This window comes from Xenopus laevis, chromosome 1L (genome assembly GCF_017654675.1).
Source record: "Xenopus laevis strain J_2021 chromosome 1L, Xenopus_laevis_v10.1, whole genome shotgun sequence".
Lineage (NCBI taxonomy): Eukaryota > Metazoa > Chordata > Amphibia > Anura > Pipidae > Xenopus > Xenopus laevis.
The window spans coordinates 92,521,642-92,541,367 of record NC_054371.1 but is presented as its reverse complement, the minus strand read 5'-3'; the positions used below and the strand labels follow the sequence as shown (position 1 = coordinate 92,541,367).

General features: G+C 36.8%; 1 protein-coding gene across 10 annotated transcripts in view; it reads right to left on the bottom strand.

Moving 5' to 3' along the window:
• Positions 1-19,726, bottom strand: part of LOC108711543 (WD repeat and FYVE domain-containing protein 3) — a 244,162-nt gene that overhangs the window by 17,225 nt on the left and 207,211 nt on the right. For all 10 annotated transcript variants that reach the window (XM_041591303.1, XM_041591310.1, XM_041591320.1 and 7 more), the window contains 12 exons: positions 15,490-15,575; positions 14,888-14,968; positions 11,161-11,215; positions 8,398-8,517; positions 7,853-7,970; positions 6,588-6,694; positions 6,306-6,459; positions 6,013-6,104; positions 4,047-4,259; positions 2,808-2,955; positions 1,754-1,908; positions 716-874 (listed from right to left, as the gene is read on the bottom strand). In XM_041591303.1, the coding sequence (XP_041447237.1) occupies positions 716-874; positions 1,754-1,908; positions 2,808-2,955; positions 4,047-4,259; positions 6,013-6,104; positions 6,306-6,459; positions 6,588-6,694; positions 7,853-7,970; positions 8,398-8,517; positions 11,161-11,215; positions 14,888-14,968; positions 15,490-15,575 (1,488 nt within the window). The remainder of the gene's footprint in view (positions 1-715; positions 875-1,753; positions 1,909-2,807; positions 2,956-4,046; positions 4,260-6,012; positions 6,105-6,305; positions 6,460-6,587; positions 6,695-7,852; positions 7,971-8,397; positions 8,518-11,160; positions 11,216-14,887; positions 14,969-15,489; positions 15,576-19,726) is intronic.

Below are 19,726 nucleotides of genomic sequence, written 5' to 3'. Positions count from 1 at the left end.
CTATATTGGAATTGCCATTGCGCTGATGAAATCCGTTATAACCGATGTTACTGTGCGCAACGGTTCAATATGCATGCAGGCGCCATATTAGTGCAGGTGCGCCCTCTTCCTGTACTTCTTAGTTATTAATGCGAATGCGCAAGAAAAAAAAAACAATCGCATATGCTGATTACTATGCGCGTCATCATGGCTTGAGGAAAGGAAGCGCCCACTGTACTTGCGCAGTGGATGTTAATTGTACACAATGCACATCGAGGCTGCCTCTGGCAGCCTGAAACAAGATGCCTCTGCAAAGCGTGACGTCACCCCACTCTGCCACTGCAGTCTGCGTTTGCGAGCAACAGCTTACTGTTCATTGAACGGATTCATATTTTCAAAGGCTGTGTAAGTACTATTTGTAAAAGCCTTTGATTAGAGACCTATGTATCCTTTGCCTTTCCTTCTCCTTTAAGCTTAGCAGCTAATATCTGCTATACCTTCAGCCAGTTCCCAATTGTGAAAGCAGGAAGTTCATGCAGGGTCACATGTCTAAACATTCTTTAAAAGGTTTTGATTTCAGCTTCTGCACTTTGTAACCACCCAGCCCATGTTATAACCCTTTACCTTACACTAATAAAGAAGAAACTTCAACCTGTAAAATATGTTATCATTCCAAAGATGTTTTACATTGGTATCTGCAGCGTTGCCTTAGATTTTCTTCAAAATGTATTTTTACCTGTTTCAAATTGAGGGACTTCGCTTTTTCTTTTGATGCCCCTACTTCCCATACACAGATTACAGTGCTGGTCCCACCTGTGATAACCATTTTGGGATTTGGACATATGGCACACAAAATCTGTCCCCATTCAGACAAACATTCATATACAACTACAGCCTGCAAAGAAATCACAATGTTAAAACTTGTTATAAAAATACAGACATAAACTGCACATGTTAAAATGTTCTGTATTTAGAACACATTAAAATTCAAATACTGCTATGCTAAATTGCCTAATGCCTACATTTCTCTAGCACACAACTTGCACCTAAATTTAAACATGTTATTTAGCTATTAGTATGCTGTAGAATTTCCTATTTTTAGCAGAAGTTCAACTACCTGTAGAGATTAGATTGTAAGATCTATGGGGCAGGAACTTCCTTCCAACTGTGCCTTTTACCACTTTATGGCAGCACTTAATGGTTGTATATTTATACAGTACTTATTTACTTATTATTTATTATAACGTTGTCCTTCAGTGCCTATCCTTTTTTTCATTTTGCCATCCTGCCAACTTTACAGCTTTTATATGGGTGGGGGTTACATGGATGTGCAGTAACAAAAACTACTGCTCCGTGAGGCTACAATTGGAGACCTACTGAACAAAAAAGCAAAATAATTTAATTAGCCAATGCATTTAAGTGCACTGCCAACTGGTTCAGTAAAACTTAATGAATTGTGCCTTATACTGGAGTATGTATTAGCCATGTTAGGTCAACTAACAATGGATAACTGAACATTCTGGCCACTAAGACAGTGAAAGGAAGTTGAAGCAGTGCTGCCCCAAGATAAAGCCCTTGTATGTGTAAATATATGGTGTCCAGAATAACTCCTTACATATAGAGCTGAACATAATTCTTACCTTTCAGCGTTCACTGTCCAACTACATTAAAATACTTAGACTATGTCCATCTAATCAGAGAACTGACTGAACAGGGTATTGATGAAAATTTAGCAGAGAATTAAAAACAAAGGCACAATTGTAAAATGACATACCTTATCAGATTCATAGGTTCCCAGCCTGCAGCTAAGATCTGCATAGCCCCATGCAAAAGTCTTGTTCCAAGCAGGTGGAATAAGGACCTTGTTTTGTTCGACAGCCACAATACCTTTATCAGTACAAACAATCTGCCCCACTGGCTCCTTCAGTTCTTAAAATAAATGTTAAAAAGCACAGTTCAGCAAAATACATTTTAGTCTTTTTACAGATACAATAAACAGCCCTAATTCTATTATTAGGTCCAATAAAAATTAGAATCCTTCCTTAGAATCTACTTAGAATCTGAGGCTGCCTTACAAGGCATATATCGTGGTTTATGAGCTTAGACAAAGGGAAGAGCATCAATACTACTGCAAACAAAAACAAACTGCAAGAGATGATAGATGTATAGCAATTCAATCAAATACAGATAACTTTCCTGAAACGGCACAATGTGCATTCAACTCAGGGCCACAAATCTAAAAATGTTGGTAGCCATGAGTATAATGCTTGCTACACCTACTGCAGGCAAAGCATCCTGTGCACCTATAGCTGGAAATTGTGTACATAGTATGGTCCAGGAAGTAAACACAAAGAAGGGATATTAGAGGCTTTATCGTTATCATCAAATGGCTCCATACTTATATAGAGAAATAAAATTTAGGTTGAAAAAAGACACACATCCATCAATGCAGGAATACGTGCAGTTAAATATATGTCCTGAATCAGCTTTGACAGAGAATTAGTCTGTAAGATACATATCAGCAAAATGAAAGAAGAGGATCCAAAGACATGGTAAAATGGCAACTTTAAACTCTGATGCACAACTGGGCAGTTAGGACAGGTCCAAACACAGGGAATATAGGTTGCAATAAAGGCGGTTTAAGGGTGGAGAAGGGCTAGGGTTTAGTTCTGCTTTTAGCCCAAAATCGTACTATTATCTTATTAAAATTTGAACGAAGATTTCTGGTATACAATCCTAATAAAATATGTGGACCTTTTTTGGTTAGATGGGCTAGTGCACAGTTCTTAAACTTAAGCAAGCTAGAGCTTTCTTAATTACTCATGTACCTTTGACAGGAACTAAAGAAGGCCTTAGATTGTCCAAATGATGAAAAAATATCTTGTCACATGCCATCCCAAGGGGTAAAGACATTGATGTCTGATCTCCATTTATACGGCTACGAACACGCTTTGGTGGATGAGGTTTTTTAAATAACTGCATATAGAAAACAGAATTCAACAGATTAATTTCTTAGGAATACAAATACAATTTTAAAGGGGTTGCTCACCTTCAAAACACCTTTTTTTTCCAGTTCAGTTGTCACCAGAAATAAAGACCTTTTAAAATTGCTTTCATTGTTTTACTTCTTACCATGTTTTCAAAATTGAAGTCTAAAGTTTAAAGTTCCGTCCTCTGGTCTTTCAGTCTGGTAGCTCAGTAATCCAGGTGCAGATTCTTTGCTACATTAGTTGATACATTTCTCAGTAGGATTTGTGAAATATCAGCAACTTCTTTATCAATTATAACAGTTGCCTTTAACGAAAGTCAGGTATTATGCACAACAGGGCTAAAGATAACAAATGTATCAACTAATGTGTCAGATTAGAACAGTTTGCAATCGGTGACCCCCCTCCCAGAGCTCCTTCAGTCATAACTGTGGAAAATTAGACTTTAAGCTTCAGTTTTAGAAAAACAGCCACAATTAAAAAATAGAAGGTAACTCAAAAAAGTCTTTATTTCTGTTGAGCTATTTGAAAACAACTTAATTGAAAAAAAGTTTTGGAAAGTGAACAAAAGACAGACAATTTTACAGTGGGTACTACTGAAAACATAATGAGCACAAAAACAGTCCTGCACACAGAATATCTCAAACTTATAGAATGGATTTCAGCCCCCAAGATTGTTTGACAGTTAGGGGCAGATTTATCAAGGGCCCAATTTAGTGGTTATGGGAATTTATAAAAACCCCCATAAACTCGAAATTAAAAAAAAAAATGACCATTTGAAATTCATTAAAAAAATTTGATTTTTTTAAATTTGGGTGAATAGGATCAACCTGCAAATGTGAATCAAATTCAATTCAAATTTTGAAATTCAATTTTTTTTAATTCAAATCGAATTTGGACTATTCCCTAGTCGAATTACACTAAAATAAACTCGAATTTCGAATTTAAAAATTCAAAATTTCAATTCGACCCTTGATAGATCTGCCCCTTGATGTTACAGCACTTCTATAGACATTTAGTAAAGAAGAAATTACATTTGACACAATTTCACTATACTGTAATTGCCTGGTAAAAGATTACCTGTTTTGGTATTTGACCAAAGTTATTAATGAAGCCTATTGTTGCTGTTTCTTTGAGTGGGTCATTTATGTTGTATATGTCCACTTGCCCTTCATAGAAAAGATGATGGAAGACATTGACAGCTTCTACAGCTGTGGGACCCTGCTGCTTGTATCCAAAGATAAGATCAATCCATTCATGCAAGTGGGAGCTGACATAGTCACATTCCAGAGCCTAAATGACCAAAAACAGACGTTATATTGGCACCAAAATACAAATACAGTACAAAGAAAAATAGGCAAAAAAGCACTTTTAAATTTGTTTATAAGCACTATTGTGCCAGGAACAGGGCTTCCACCAAAAGTGAGTGACTGTGCAAGAAGAGACAAATGAGGGAGTTAAAAGCATCAGTTGCTGAGATTGGAGAGAATATACACATAACAACTGAAAAAGAAAGCCATAGTTAATTAAAAGTCACAAGATCTTACTTATGTTTACCAAGTGGGAAACAAGAAGTCAGCTTAAAGAAGGTTGTATGGTCTGATAAGATTGAAATTCTGTCCATCAAACTAAGTGCCACGTTTGGTATAAGCCACGCACTAAACATCATCATAAACACACTATCCCCACCATGTAGGATGGTGGTGGTTGCTTCCCTGACAAAGGTCTTAGAAGGAATTGAGCAATATACTGTAAAATCCTGATGCAGTCTGCAGTAAACTTGAGCCTTGGGTGACCTTTGTTCAGAAAAACAATGAACCCAAACATACAGTCAAACCTGCACAAGACCTGCTTAAAACAACAATGTTAAATGAACAGTAACTCCAAAAGAGTGAAACAATGTACTGTTGCCCTACACTGGTAACATTTGTGCATTTGTTTTAGAAAGACTACTATAATTTCTATAAATAAGCTGCTGTGTAGCAATGGGGTAGCCATTCAAGATGGAAATGGAGAAATGGTAGCGGTTGCATAGCAGATAAGCTCTATATAATACAACATGAATGGCTGCCCCGTGGCTACACAGCATCTTGCTTACACAAGATACAGCACTCTTTCTAAAGTGCTTTTACCAGTGTAGTGCAATAGTATATTATGTTACTTTGATACATTCTTATTTTTTGGTGTTATTGTTTCTTTTATGTCCTGGAAAGGATCATTCAGAGTCTAGATCCAGATCATTCCCATAAAAAATCTGTGGCTGGTCACTCACAATACCCATCCCAACAGTTTTGGGAGGACTGGATATCAATTCTAGTCCATAAGTGCAAGGCTAACAGAGCGTTATCAACATAGACTCAAATCTGTAATTTCTGTCAAAGATGCATATACTAAATATTGACATGAAGGGGTGTTATACTTATGAAATTATTTGCTTTGTGTTTTTTTCATTGTGAATAATTCAAATCACTTTACAGAGAACTGTTTTCACGTTGGCATGATCGAATTTCTGTTTTGATCAGTGTAAAAAAAACAAACAATTCAGTAAACTGTGAATCAATATTCTATGAATGTGAAACATAAAAACTTCCAAAGGAGTGAAGTTATTACATGGCCATGTATAAGAAGTTCATGAATTAATACCCTTCATTGTCTTTATTCACATGATAAAAACACACTTCATAGAATGTTGGGTATGGAAATGAATGCATGCTGACCAATACTGTTTGCTTGTTTGCTGTACTTCACAATAACAGTTAAGCCGATTAACAGCTAACTTTCTCTCTTTTTGGGGTTTTATATATATATATATATATATATATATATATATATATATATATATATATATATATATATATATAAAATCTGGCTTTCAGAGCATGACACTAGAATCTATGAACATGGATTGTTTTTTGTTTTCTACATGATTACATTTATATCTACTGTATATTTGAAATATATATTTATTTTATTATATAAAAGTTATTTTTTGCCTATGAAAACATTGCATGCTAATAAATAAAGAATAGCTGCCATTTTTTGATACCTCTCTATGCACACGAATTAACTCTCGGGGGTCTCCCTTGGCCCATGGAGGAAGGATTACGTCACCCAGCTTTGTGCCATTTTGTTTACATCCTATGTATGAATCAGAAAAAAGAATGAAAGGGTGCAGTACATGCAATGAGACATATTTGGAAAACACCATTTATTTTAACAAATATAATGTGCATTTAGGATTACCTGTCAGACTTCAATACATAACAAGAGAAAACTGCATTTATAAAAAGTTTTAATGATAAAATTATTGTGACATTTTCTTTAGAGATCCACACATACCCAAATCAAAATTATTGGAGTTCAGCAGAAATTCTGGTAAGTAAAAGAATTCTGGAATTAGTTCCTTCACGTCAGCCATGTTATGCTTGGAAGCAGAGTACCATGCTTCACGAACACTGTGAAACATTCGGTCAGCAAGATCAAAATGGCCACCCTGTACATGAAGAATATTAAAAAATAGGCTATTTAGTCAATACGGTATACAGAATATGTGTGATCAGCATCAAATATGAAATCTCAACATGATTCATTAATTTGCATTAACTTTCAAATACAATTTACCTGAAGTCTAAGAAAGATCTGGGTAAATGGCTCCATCCTGACTAAGTAAGAGGCAACAATCATGGCTGAAGAGTAATGGGTTCCATAATGATAAGCTGGTGTCTCCCCTAAAAATAGAATTGCCATTATTTATTTGCTTACTTTCTCAGGAAAAACACACATGCTTTAAAGAGATAAACACTTACAAGCATCACTGTGCATGGGAGGGGGGCAAACTTTAGCTCGAAACTGCACACAAGTGTTTTTTATTTGTCATGCTGTGTAAAAAGCGTGGAGAGAAGCATTTTCTGTGATGTTGCCCATAGCAACCAATCAGTACTTCAATTTCAACAGTTACAAAACAAAAGCAAAGATCTGATAGGTTGAGAGAAGCAACAGACAGACAAAACAGACCCCAGTCTAATGTGTGCAGTTACAGGTCTGCCAATGAATTATTGATAATATAGTTTTAAGTCGATACTTTTTTTCTTTTGCAAAACTGCAAAAAAAGAACAATAAAAGTTGTTTTAGCAACAATGGATAAATAATTCTACGTGGGGTGAAAGCAGTGTTTGGGAATTAAAAGCTTTCATGTAAATTTTCTTATGGAAACTTTTTATAATTATTATAATAATCCCATAGCCTGGTACAGGTATGAAATCTGTTATCCAGAATGCTCGGAACCTGGGTCTTTCTAGATAAGTGTAATTTGGATCACCAAACCGTAAGTCTACTAAAAAATAATGTTACATGAAATAAACCTAATAGGATTGTTTAGTCTCAAATAAGGATTGATTTTATCTTAGTTGAATAAAGTAACAGGTTTCCAGATAACCGACCCCATACCTGTACTTTGTCATGTCTGTCACTAGCTTTTCATTCCACTTGTTGTACTATAGATAACCAGCATTTGCCCATTGGAATTAACATACAATAAAAAACTCCATAACTGTTGATATGCACATTCATTTAAGTGACTGTAGTAAAATAAATAATAAAAAGTAGGGTTTGTCAACCTGCAAATGTATACAGTGACATCTTCCAGAGGAAAAAATGCTTGCACATATTATACTTTTCAACAGCCTGCAGTATATATAATAGAAAGTCGTACAAATAGTTATGGGTGTCAAATTATGCCACTTAAGCAAATATTTAAAAATGTGCAGTTACATTTCAAAATGCAATAAACAATGATGAATATTAATTTGCAAAATGCAAAGTACATTTACATTATCCAATAAACTTTTCCATAGGCAGAATCACATAGGATTGCCAAATTAACTTACCATTGGGATCCTCCCAATCCTTGTACCGCTTTTTGTACTGAGCAAGCCTGTCTTCAGTTTGAGCTCCCATTGGTTTAGCCAGATTTCTAAATGTTTTAGGACTGGTCAAATCAAGTTCCTTTAATGTAATATAGGTATAGAAAAAGAGCAATTATATGAAAGTGAATTTATTATATTCAATTTGTTAAATCTATTTTTAACAAAAAATAAATCAGTTGGATTTCCTGTGGTTTTTGTTTAATATTTGCAAATCTGTACAAAAATGTGATCACTTTGTAAACTCCACTAAAACATAGAACAGTATAAGAATGGTCTATTTAAAAGGTGTTATTTAAAAGCCATCCTGGGAAGTTAACCCCATCAGTTAATATCCATGCAGTTAGTATAAGTGTAACTCTTTGTGTAATATACAGGTAGTGTCTGAGGGTATGAATATTATATCTACAGTCAAGTGTCTTTCTTTCCATGTTCATACACATAGTCTTTGCGAGACAACCATTCATATGAATTGTAAATAGTTTTCCAATCAAGATAGCAGCTATTACCTCAGAGTCATAATCTGCCAGGATCCATGGAAAGACCGGGTACTGCATCAGATCATTATATGATCTGCCTGCAAGTGTGTTTAAGTGCATCAGATACTGAAAATTACTGATTTCTCCTCTCTGAAGAAAACATAACAAATAAAATATTTACACAGTTATCAGCAGTGAAAACACAGACATTTATGTTTACAGGGACAGCTACACCACACAGTGGTGTCTCATAACACTTAAAATCTCTGTGTATTGATACTTATTGTATGTATTCTAACACTTGTCCTCCCTGTGTGTTCTTTGTGTGCATACATCATTTACATTCATTTATAAAAATAACAAATAAAAAAACAAACAAATACAAAAAGTATTGTAGAAGTGATAACTATATTGGCTAACAATCACTTCTACTATACTTTTTGTATTTGTTTGTTTTTTTAATTGCTATTTTTGCTACTGGCTGACACGGTACCACCGTTTTTGTTTTGTGCTTAACATTAATTTATAGATTTTATTCTAAAACCATGAACAATATTAAAGGAGATGTAAACCCTAGCTCATTTTAGCTTTGGGCCCACTTTACAACCTTGTTGAGCATTTTATTTGTAACCAATACCAAAGAACATGAAATGGATTTTTAAATTTGTGTCTGGTACAGATAGGCATTGCAAATTTATTTTAACCCTGATGAAGTCAGTTAGCTAATAAAATACCGGCCAGCTTACTAACATTAGGACCATACATGGAACTCCAACTGTGGGGCAATCAAGAACCTGGAGATGGTAGAATTCTGGATTCTGTGACATATGGTCAGTGCAATTTTATCTTGATTTTTAAAAAATGATTCTACAGAATTACACTATGGGGTTGAGACCATCTATAATTATTATTTTTATAAATTAATTTTTATGTTTTTTTGTTAACTTATATTTTTTTTGTTACAAAAACACTTATCGTTACATAATAACAATATTACAGAAATTGCTATCTCGTGGGTGTTCTGCAATCAATATGATGAGGGGGCCAAATTATAAATAAGAGAAAAGAAAAAGAGACAAAACATAATACTAAAAAGAAAAATAAGCAGAAACATTGCAAATTACTAACATGCATACATATTGGATGCTAATTTTTATGTTTAACAACACCTTTGTGATTAACTAATATTAATTGTTCTTTGAGAAATACTTATAAACAACATAGAAGAATGGGAAATATCCTAACAGCTCTCAGTCTACACAACTAAAACATAACAGTTACAGTTTTAAAGTAATGAAAAAAAGAGCTAATATAAATAAAACTGTAGAGTTATGATTACCAAATTCTATGTTCATAATGCAAATATATGCTGTAATGACTTCTATCTTTAGCAAAATATATTTCATTTGGGCCCGAATGGTGGAAAGGCCACCAAGGCCGGGCCTAGAATGGCAGGATTTTAGGGGGCGGCATGCTGCACAAACACACCACATTGATTCAGAAACACTGGTGAGGCGCAGGAAATACAATCGTTTTTGTTTTTTTTAAATTTCCCATGCGCCAATCCCCATTGCTCTGGTCCTGATGATAAAAATTTGCACAAATAAAAGGAAGGGGACAGGGGTGATGAATGTCAGCGGGCCTAGGGATGCCCCCTATGTAAATCCGACCCTGATTTCATTGTTGAGATTCTGTTATGATTTTTTATTTTGAGAGAATACTATTTAAGATAGCCTTAATTTTATGTGCTGTAATGAAGTTGACTTTTGCCCTATAGTACTTTGTTAAGGAGGTGCAGACAGGGTATGATGATTCCTAGCAATTGTGCTTTTAAACAAAAAGATTGGGGTAGGGGAAGGTAACTGAGAAAATAAAACAATTCTTCATCTGGTAGAAATCACAGGATGAAAGTCAACCATATTTCATACATTTTTAATGAAATATAACAACCATACCTCATTGCAAAAGTAAGCTTAGTTGCCTTGCCCCAGTGGAGATTTATCCACTTTAGTGATAGTGATGTTTAAGAAACTTGCTGCCTTCTAACCAGATAGAAATTTTAAAAACTGGATTGAATCAAAAATTGAAAATTTTAATTTAGGAAATTTATATTAACACCATTTGCTTGAAAAATCTAACTAATTAAAATTCCCCAAACTTCTCAGTAAGCTGCAATGTCAAGGATGTAACAAATCAACTCCTATATCCAATACTCCAACTCCAATATATGACAGAGAACCGTTGAAAGTTCCAAATGTAAAAAGCCTTTGACACATGGCTTTATGATCTGCAAAAAATACAACATTTCTGTCCTACTCCTGGCCCTTTATCTACTTAATAAAGGGACCAGAGCAAATAAAGGGACCAGAGCAAATAAAGGGCAGAGAGCAAGTCAGAAACGTTGTATTTGTTGCAGATCATAAAGCCATGTGTCAAATAAATTTGTGTCATATATTGGAGTTTGGAAATCTGGTTGTAGAGTGGACCATTGAACATGTGCACCACCTTGTAAAAAGAGGTTGAAAAGTGGTGAGTGCTAACTGAAAAACCATTGTTATAACAAATCAACAACATTCCACTGAATGTTGGAAATGGCAATGAATAGAATAGCTTTCATCACAGAATAGCATGCAGAATAAATATAATAAAGTTTTGAAATTGTTTATGTGATGTATTTGGCTGTAAGGAAAGACATTAACAGGATTCATACTTCTTTCACACTCAACAGCAAATTTTGACATTTTAAATTTAGCATTTTAGAAAAGGAAACATCTTTCATCTAAACACTCTTACCTCCCATCTTTGTGTTACCGATTTTTCTCCAACTAATGTGCTAAGGAGTCCCGACCTAAAATGCATTAGTAAAAAGAAAATCAAAGTTACTGATTTCTTTCACTCTATTTTTGTTTTTACCTTTAAAAGAAAGATCAAAATTGCAAACAAAATCCAAAGTTAGTCTAACATGAAACTGTAGCTTGACAGAAAAACGAATTTGCAATTCTCTAATATATCATTTTTTCAGAGTACTACAATAGCAGCACATTAATGGAAGGCTTAATGCATCACTTTAGACACGATGACAATATAATATCATACCTCCCAACATCTTGAAAATAGAAAGAGGGACAAAAAAATTTGCAGGAAATGTTTGACCACACCCATTTTATGGCCACACCCCATAATTACCATGTCCATTTTACAAAATTTGGCAGCTTATGGAAAGTTTGAGCACATTTCTGTGGTTTTCTGTGCTATTACAGTTTTGCCAATGAAAGTGAATTGCCCTTTAAGGGCAGAGACATGCAAAGATTCGGGGAGATTTAGTCACCCGGTGTCAAACCGCCTCTTCTTCAGGTGACTAATCTCCCTGAAAAGCCTTCCTGCCAGCCAAAATCTAAATCATTGATGGGATGGCACTCGGAGTGATTCGTTTTCTGAAGTTGTCCGAGGTTTCCTCGTGAGGCAACTTCATAAAACGAAGCTCTCCAAGTGCCATCCTACAGCCGTTTAGATTCTAGCCGGCGGGAAGGCAGTTCGGGGAGATTAGTTGAAGAAGAGGTGATTTGTCGATGGGACGACTAAATCTCCCCGAATCTTGCCCCAAGTCACAGTTTCCCCAAGAGACCTGCTTATCTTAAATAGTTAAAATTGTATCGAAATGCACCTGCCATGTATTCTGGGCTCTCTGCCAAAAGCCTCTAATTTAATTAAGTTTTAGAAACGTTGTATCTTTTTCTGGCTATTTAACGCAGGAGATCAAAGAGAAAGTTGGAACATTTCAGTAACAATCCGGACTGGGGGTTGAGCTGTCAAAATCGGGACATTCCAGGGACATTTGGGAGGTATGCAATATACATTAGGCTTGGCACTACTTTTCCTGCTGGCATTAATCCTAGTCAAGAAAATTATTTATAAATGAGTACAAGTATGGGATCTGTTATCCATAATGCTCAGGATTTTAATTATTTGCTTAAAATGGAGCCTACAGGAGCTAAACTTCACTCAATTTGGTGCTTTCTGGATAACAGGTTTTCAAATAAAAAATCTAAAACCTGTATTAAAAAAAAAAAATACCATTTTCTTGCCACCTCAGCAACAAGAAGAGAAGGATCAAAATGGCCCAAGCCCAAGCATACATATATAAACATGGGTGGATTTTCAGTAGAGCTAAGCCTCCCCAAACCTTTCAGTCACATTAAAAAATAAATACAAAAACATAAAAAAAGTGAGGGGGACGTGGTTTTGACGTAGACCTGAGACAGATGCAGCATTCCTTCTCTGCTCTCTGCAGTTCTCTATAGCGATAAATTGGGCACTTACCCAGGCTACCTGATAGTGGAAGTTCAAGGTCAGTACACCTGAGCATGACTAGAGATGGTAAATAAAAGAAAATGGCCCCACGGTGCAAAGACTCCTTCCACAAGCACCGAAACCTCACGGTGGATTTGGAACCAGAGGTCACACTGGCATACTCTGGAGACACAGTATTAATAAGCCGTATATGTCTGTATATGCGTATGTCTGTGTCTGTGCGTGTGTGTCTGTGCGTGTGTCTGTATGTCTGTCTGTATATGCGTGTGTGTGTCTGTCTGTATGTGTGTGTGTGTCTGTATGTGTGTGTGTGTGTGTGTCTGTATGCGTGTATGCGTGTGTGCGTGTGTCTGTATGCGTGTGTGTCTGTATGCGTGCGTGTGTCTGTATGCGTGCGTGTGTGTGTATGCGTGCGTGTGTCTGTATGCGTGCGTGTGTCTGTATGCGTGCGTGTGTCTGTATGCGTGCGTGTGTCTGTATGCGTGCGTGTGTCTGTATGCGTGTGTGTGTGTGTCTGTATGCGTATGCGTGTCTGTGTCTGTGTATCTGTGTCTGTGTGTGTGTCTGTGTGTGTGTCTGTGTGTGTGTCTGTGTGTGTGTCTGTGTGTGTGTCTGTGTGTGTGTCTGTGTGTGTGTCTGTGTGTGTGTCTGTGTGTGTGTGTGTCTGTGTCTGTGTGTGTCTGTGTGTGTGTCTGTGTGTGTCTGTGTGTGTGTGTGTGTCTGTGTGTGTGTGTGTGTGTCTGTGTGTGTCTGTGTGTGTGTGTGTCTGTGTGTGTGTCTGTGTGTGTGTCTGTGTGTGTGTCTGTGTGTGTGTCTGTGTGTGTGTCTGTGTGTGTGTCTGTGTGTGTGTCTGTGTGTGTGTCTGTGTGTGTGTCTGTGTGTGTGTCTGTGTGTGTGTCTGTGTGTGTCTGTGTGTGTGTCTGTGTGTGTCTGTGTGTGTCTGTGTGTGTCTGTGTGTGTCTGTGTGTGTCTGTGTGTGTCTGTGTGTGTCTGTGTGTGTCTGTGTGTGTCTGTGTCTCTGTGTGTCTCTGTGTGTCTCTGTGTGTCTCTGTGTGTGTCTGTGTGTGTCTGTGTGTGTCTGTGTGTGTCTGTGTGTGTCTGTGTGTGTCTGTGTGTGTCTGTGTGTGTCTGTGTGTGTCTGTGTGTGTCTGTGTGTGTCTGTGTGTGTCTGTGTGTGTCTGTGTGTGTCTGTGTGTGTCTGTATAGATGTGTGTCTGTATATGTGTGTGTGTCTGTATATGTGTGTGTTTCTGTATGTGTGTATGTATATGTGTGTGTATGTCTGTATATGTGTGTGTGTGTGTCTGTGTGTCTGTATATGTGTGTCTGTATCTGTGTGTGTCTGCATATATGTGGTGTGTCCGTATGTGTGTGTGTGTGTGTGTGTGTGTGTGTGTGTCTGTATATGAGTGTGTATCCATAGCCTTATATACAATACTTTTCTCTAAGAGATTGATCTTTTCCCTGTTACTATCCCTTTGAGAGTGCACCTCTGATCACTTACTGGATCTGCTGCAGCTATAGGTGTGTGTATTTTGCCATATTAAAGGATTTAAGTTCCTGTGCTTGCCATATTACCTGGCACTTTGTGTTCAGTAAAGAAAAAATAATGATTTCTACATGTCTGCCAAGGAAAGAAGGAGGGGACAGGGACAGATACAATAGATAAAAAAACTAAGGCTAGTGGTATTTAGGGCTTTTATACACCTACGTTTCTTTGCAGATGGAGAACAGCTGATTACAGTCTGTAGAACCGCAGTACAGGCCATATTCCTGAAGCCATGCACTTTGCTTTCTACAAATATTTCCCTCACTCTGCCACATCTGGCATAGCTAAAGTGGGTACAGAGAGTTCCATGATAACTTGTTTATCTTTTGCTTTCTTCATTGGTAATATTTTCCTTAATAAAGTTATAGGGCCTTTTAGGCTTATTATGCTGATCAACAGTGTCCTGCTTTGACACTTGTGACATGTTAGGCAGTTAGTAGGAAAAGGAATATGCACAGCTAAATAATCACGAATAAGTGTACTAGTGCAAGGTCTAATATAAAACAAGAGGCAGGATGACAATAAACTGTCAGTAATGTGGGGAAAAGGGGGAGGGCAAAAATCAGAGGTGTTTGGGTCATCTGGCACTCCTAAATCACAGTGTGCATATATTCACACAGCATGTTGTCATTGTATAAAATGGTACAAAAAAATACCTACCCTTGTTCAACACTGGTGTTTGGACGCTGCCCTGACACCGATTCAGAACTGTCCGTCAGGGAAGGAACAACAGCCAAGAACCTAGTAGGAATTTTAAAAAGAGAAATCCAAAATTTAAATATGGTGCATTACTTTGTAAATAGACTTGTCAATACACTTCAGTATTTAATGTATTGCAAGAACCAAATGGAAATGGCATCATGCATGCAGTGACCGAGAATAAATCTTGGTTTTGGCAGAGATAATATAAAATAATGCCCTCAAACAAAGTTTCCAAACTTCAATAATCTAGAAATCCATGTGATTAGTAAGGAAGATCTTTAGATGTTCCCAAATTATAAAATCAGAAGGTGTAATTTAATGGATATATGACATAGGGCAATCAACTGCACTCCTTTGGGAAGGTATGCTATACTTTGAGATTATATTGATATTCTGATATTATGCTGATCATGGACAGTTTCTGAAAAATCTATTTAAAATGTTAACCTTACAGTTAATAAAGCAAGCAGCTGCTGCTTGTTTGAGTATACTGGAAGTTATAATATGATAATAATAGGCAGTATTTTAGATGTACCATGCTTTAGATATACAGTACATACCTTTGATAGACTTTATTTCTGACTCCTTTTTGAAAAGCCAGCAAATAATTCCGCCCATCTCCAGAAAACACCTCCACAGCAATTGGCTTTAAAACACAGGTATTGAAGAGCCATTAAGCATACATCCAGTAAAATAACTGAATTAGAAATTGTATAAGATTGGTTTATACGTTTAATTTATCTGCTGATTCTGATAGAGAGGCAAATGCAAAACATAAACAATTATAAATTATAAGTAGGTCATAAAGGACCTCCCTGCACTAGAGAAATACAGTCATATGAAAAAAGTTTGAGAACCCCTCTCAGCCTGCATAATAACTTACTTCATTTTCAACAAAAAAATATATGGTATGGTATGTCTTTCATTTCCCAGGAACATCTGAGTGCTGGGGTGTTTTCTGAACATATATTTTTAGTGAAGCAGTATTCAGTTGTATGAAATTAGATGAAATGTGAAAAACTGTCTGTGCAAAAACTGTCTGGGTACCCTTGTAATTTTGCTAATTTGAATGCATATAACTGCTCAATATTGATTACTGGAAACACCAAATTGGTTGGATTAGCTTGTTAAGCCTTGAACTTCATAGGCAGGTGTGTCCAATCATGAGAAATGTATTTAAGGTGGCCAATTGCAAGTTGTGCTTTTGTTTGACTTTCCCGTCTGAAGAGTGACAGCATGGGATCCTCAAAGCAACTCTCAAAAGATCTGAAAACAAAGATTGTTCAGAAGCCTTAGGGGGAAGGCTACAAAAAAGCTATCTCAAAAGGTTTAAACTGTCAGTTTAAACTGTAAGGAATGTAATCAGGAAATGGAAGGCCACAGGCACAGTTGCTGTAAAAGCCAGGTCTGGCATGCCAAGAATAATACAGGAGCGGCATATGCGGAGGATTGTGAGAATGGTTATAGACAACCCAAATATTACCTCCAAAGACCTACAAGAACATCTTGCCGCTGATGGTGTATCTGTACATTGTTCTACAATTCAGCGCAATTTGCACAAATAACTCAGTATGGCAGGGTGATGAGAAAGAAGCCCTTTTTTAGCACTCACGCCAAGAAGAATCGCTTGTGGTATGGAAAAGCTCATTTAGACAAGTCACAGTCAATTTGGAACAAAGTTCTTTGGACTGATGAGACAAAAATTTAGTTATTTGGTGATAACAAAAAGCGCTTTGCATGGTGGAAAAAGAACACCACATTCCAAGAAATACACCTGCTACCTACTGTCAAATTTGGTGGAGGTGCCATCATGCTGTGGGTCTGTGTGGCTAGTTCAGGGACTGGGCCCTTGTTAAAGACAATGACACTAAACACACTTTGAAAGGCATTTATGCAGAGGGAGAAGTACAATATTCTGGAATGGCCGTCACAGTCCCCCAACTTGAATATCATCGAAAATCTATGGGATGATTTGAAGCAGGATGTCCATTCAAACTTAACTGGAGAGATTTTGTATGAACAAATGGTCCAAAATACCGCCATCCAGACACTCATCAAAGGCTATAGGAGGCATCTAGAGGCTGTTACATTTGCAAAAGGAGTCTCAACTCAAAAGTATTGATGTAATATCTCTGTTGGGGTGCCCAAATTTATGCACCTGTCTAATTTTGTTATAATGCATATTGCATATTTTTTGTTAATCCAATAAACTTTATGTCAGTGCTGAAATACTACTGTTTCTATAAGGCATGTTATATATTAAAATGACGTTGTTACTTTGAAACCTCAGCCAATGATAAACAAAACTCCAAAGAATTAAGAGGGGTTCCCAAACTATTTCATATGACTGTAAAATTCTAATACTTATAGCTGACAAAGCTATAGGACAAAAAAGTAACAACTATATATACTGTAGTCAATTATGTCATTTTTATTTGAATATAATGGGCCCAATGCATACGAAAGGCTTTATTTACAAAGTTCCAGTGTAGTAAAAGAACTCAACCTTAAGATGTTCATTTGATAAGCTTTTCCTTTATATTTAAAGGGATTTTGTCATGATCTCTATGATGTACGTTCTATTTCTAAATTATACTGTAAATGTTAAAAGAGCTTAGTTCAGTTTTAGACCGGCCCCTATTTCTGATTCTCCGATTCACTTTCATCTGGTATGGTACCTATGGATTGGAGAAAAGCTAAAGCTAAAGCTAAAAATTCCAATATTTAAAATGGGATTGTGATCTCAGCCTGGCAATTATAGGCCAGTAAGTTTGACATCAGTCGTGGGCAAATTATTTGAAGGCTTGTTAAGGGATCACATTCAAAATGTTGTCCTAGTGAATGACATTATGAGCAGCATGGGTTTATGAAGGATAGACAAAGTTGATGCTTTTTATGATGAGGTAAGTAAGATGCTGGACAATGGAGGGGCAGTAGATGTGATCTATTTGGATTCTGCCAAAGCATTTAATACCGTGCCTTACAAACGACTGCTTTCTAAACTAAGGTCTGTTGGGCTTAATAAAGGTGTTTGCACATGGATAGGAAACTGGCTACAAGATAGGGTACAGAGAGTGGTTGTTAATGGTACATACTCTGCTTGGAGTAAGGTTCTTAGTGGGGTCCCTCAGGGCTCGGTATTGGGTCCACTTTTATTCAATTTGGTCATTAATGAATTGGGGGAGGGTATTGAAAGTAATGTATTAGGGGAGGGTATTGTAAGTAATGTATCAGTGTATGCAGATGACACAAAACTATCCAGCCCAATTAATTCCATCCAGGATGCGGCATCCTTGCAACAGGATCTTGACAAACTGGGCAGCTAAGTGGCAAATGAGTTTCAATGTTGATAAATGTTAAGTCATGTACCAGGGATGTAAAAATATCCAAACCACTCATACCTTTAATGGGACTGCACTAGACAAATCCATTATGGAAAAGGACCTTGGAGTCCTTGTAGATAATAAACTTGGCTGTAGCAAACAATGCCAGTCAGCAGCATCAAGGGCAAATGAGGTCTTGAGCTGTATTAAAGGGGGCACAGATTCATAGGAGTTATTCTTCCACTTTATAGAGCACTGATAAGGCCCCATCTAAAATATGCCGTGCAGTTTTGGTCTCCAGTGCTTAAACGGGACATTATTGAATTAGAGAGGATCCAGAGAAAGGCAACTCAGCTGGTAAAAGGTATGGAAAATCTTAGCTATGAGGAAAGACTGACCAAATTAGGGTTGTTTGCGCTGGAGAAGAGGCGCTTAAGGGGTGATATGAAACTATGTTTAAATATATAAGGTAATCATATAATAATCTCTATAATACTTTATTTACCAGTAGGTCTTTCCAGCTGACAAGAGGGCATTCATTCTGATTAGAAGAAAAGAGGTTCCGCCTAAATATTTGGAAGGGATTTTTTTACAGTGAGAGCTGTGAAGATGTGGAATTCTCTCCCTGAATGAGTTGTACAGGCTGATACATTAGATAGGTTTAAAAAGGGGTTGGATGGCTTTTTAGCAAGTGAGGGAATACAGGGTTATGGAAGATAGCTCATAGTACAAGTTGATCCAGGGACTAGTCCGATTGCCATTTTGGAAGGAAATTTTTCCCACTCTGAGGCAAATTGGAGAGGCTTCAGATGGGGTTCTTTGCCTTCCTCAGGATCAACTAGCAATTAGGCAGGTTAAAATAGAGTTAAAGATTGAACTTGATGGACGTGTGTCTTTTTTCAACCTAAGTAACTATGTTATCTTAGTATGTTACAAGTAATCCATATGAAATTTTATTCTTGAACCAACAAATGTATTTATTTTTTAGTTGTAATATTTGTGTAGGCAGCTATCTAAGGTCATTGTGCCTTACCATATGCTTCCAAAGAGAACCAGCACTTCACAATGGAACTGCTTTCAGATAAGCTATTGTTTCTCGTATCTCAATGTAACTTGAGGAGTTGTGGTGAGGCTTGGGTGTTTTACTACTGAGTGCTATTCAAATATACCACTAGGTGGGGCATTGAAGTATTTTTAGCAATATGGGTGTGAGGGAGCGGTTATGTTGTTACGTCTCCATTGTTCTGTTGATAGGCTGCTGGGGGAGAGGGGTAAGTGAGGGGAGTGATATCACTTCAACTTGCAGTGCAGCAATAAAGAGTGACTGAAGTTTATCAGAATGCAAGTCACAAAGGTACCTGGGAAAATAACATGTCCAGTCCCATGTCTGACTACAAAATTAAATACAGGTATGGGACCTGTTATGCAGAATGCTTGGGACCTGGGGTTTTCCATAATTTGGATCACTATACTT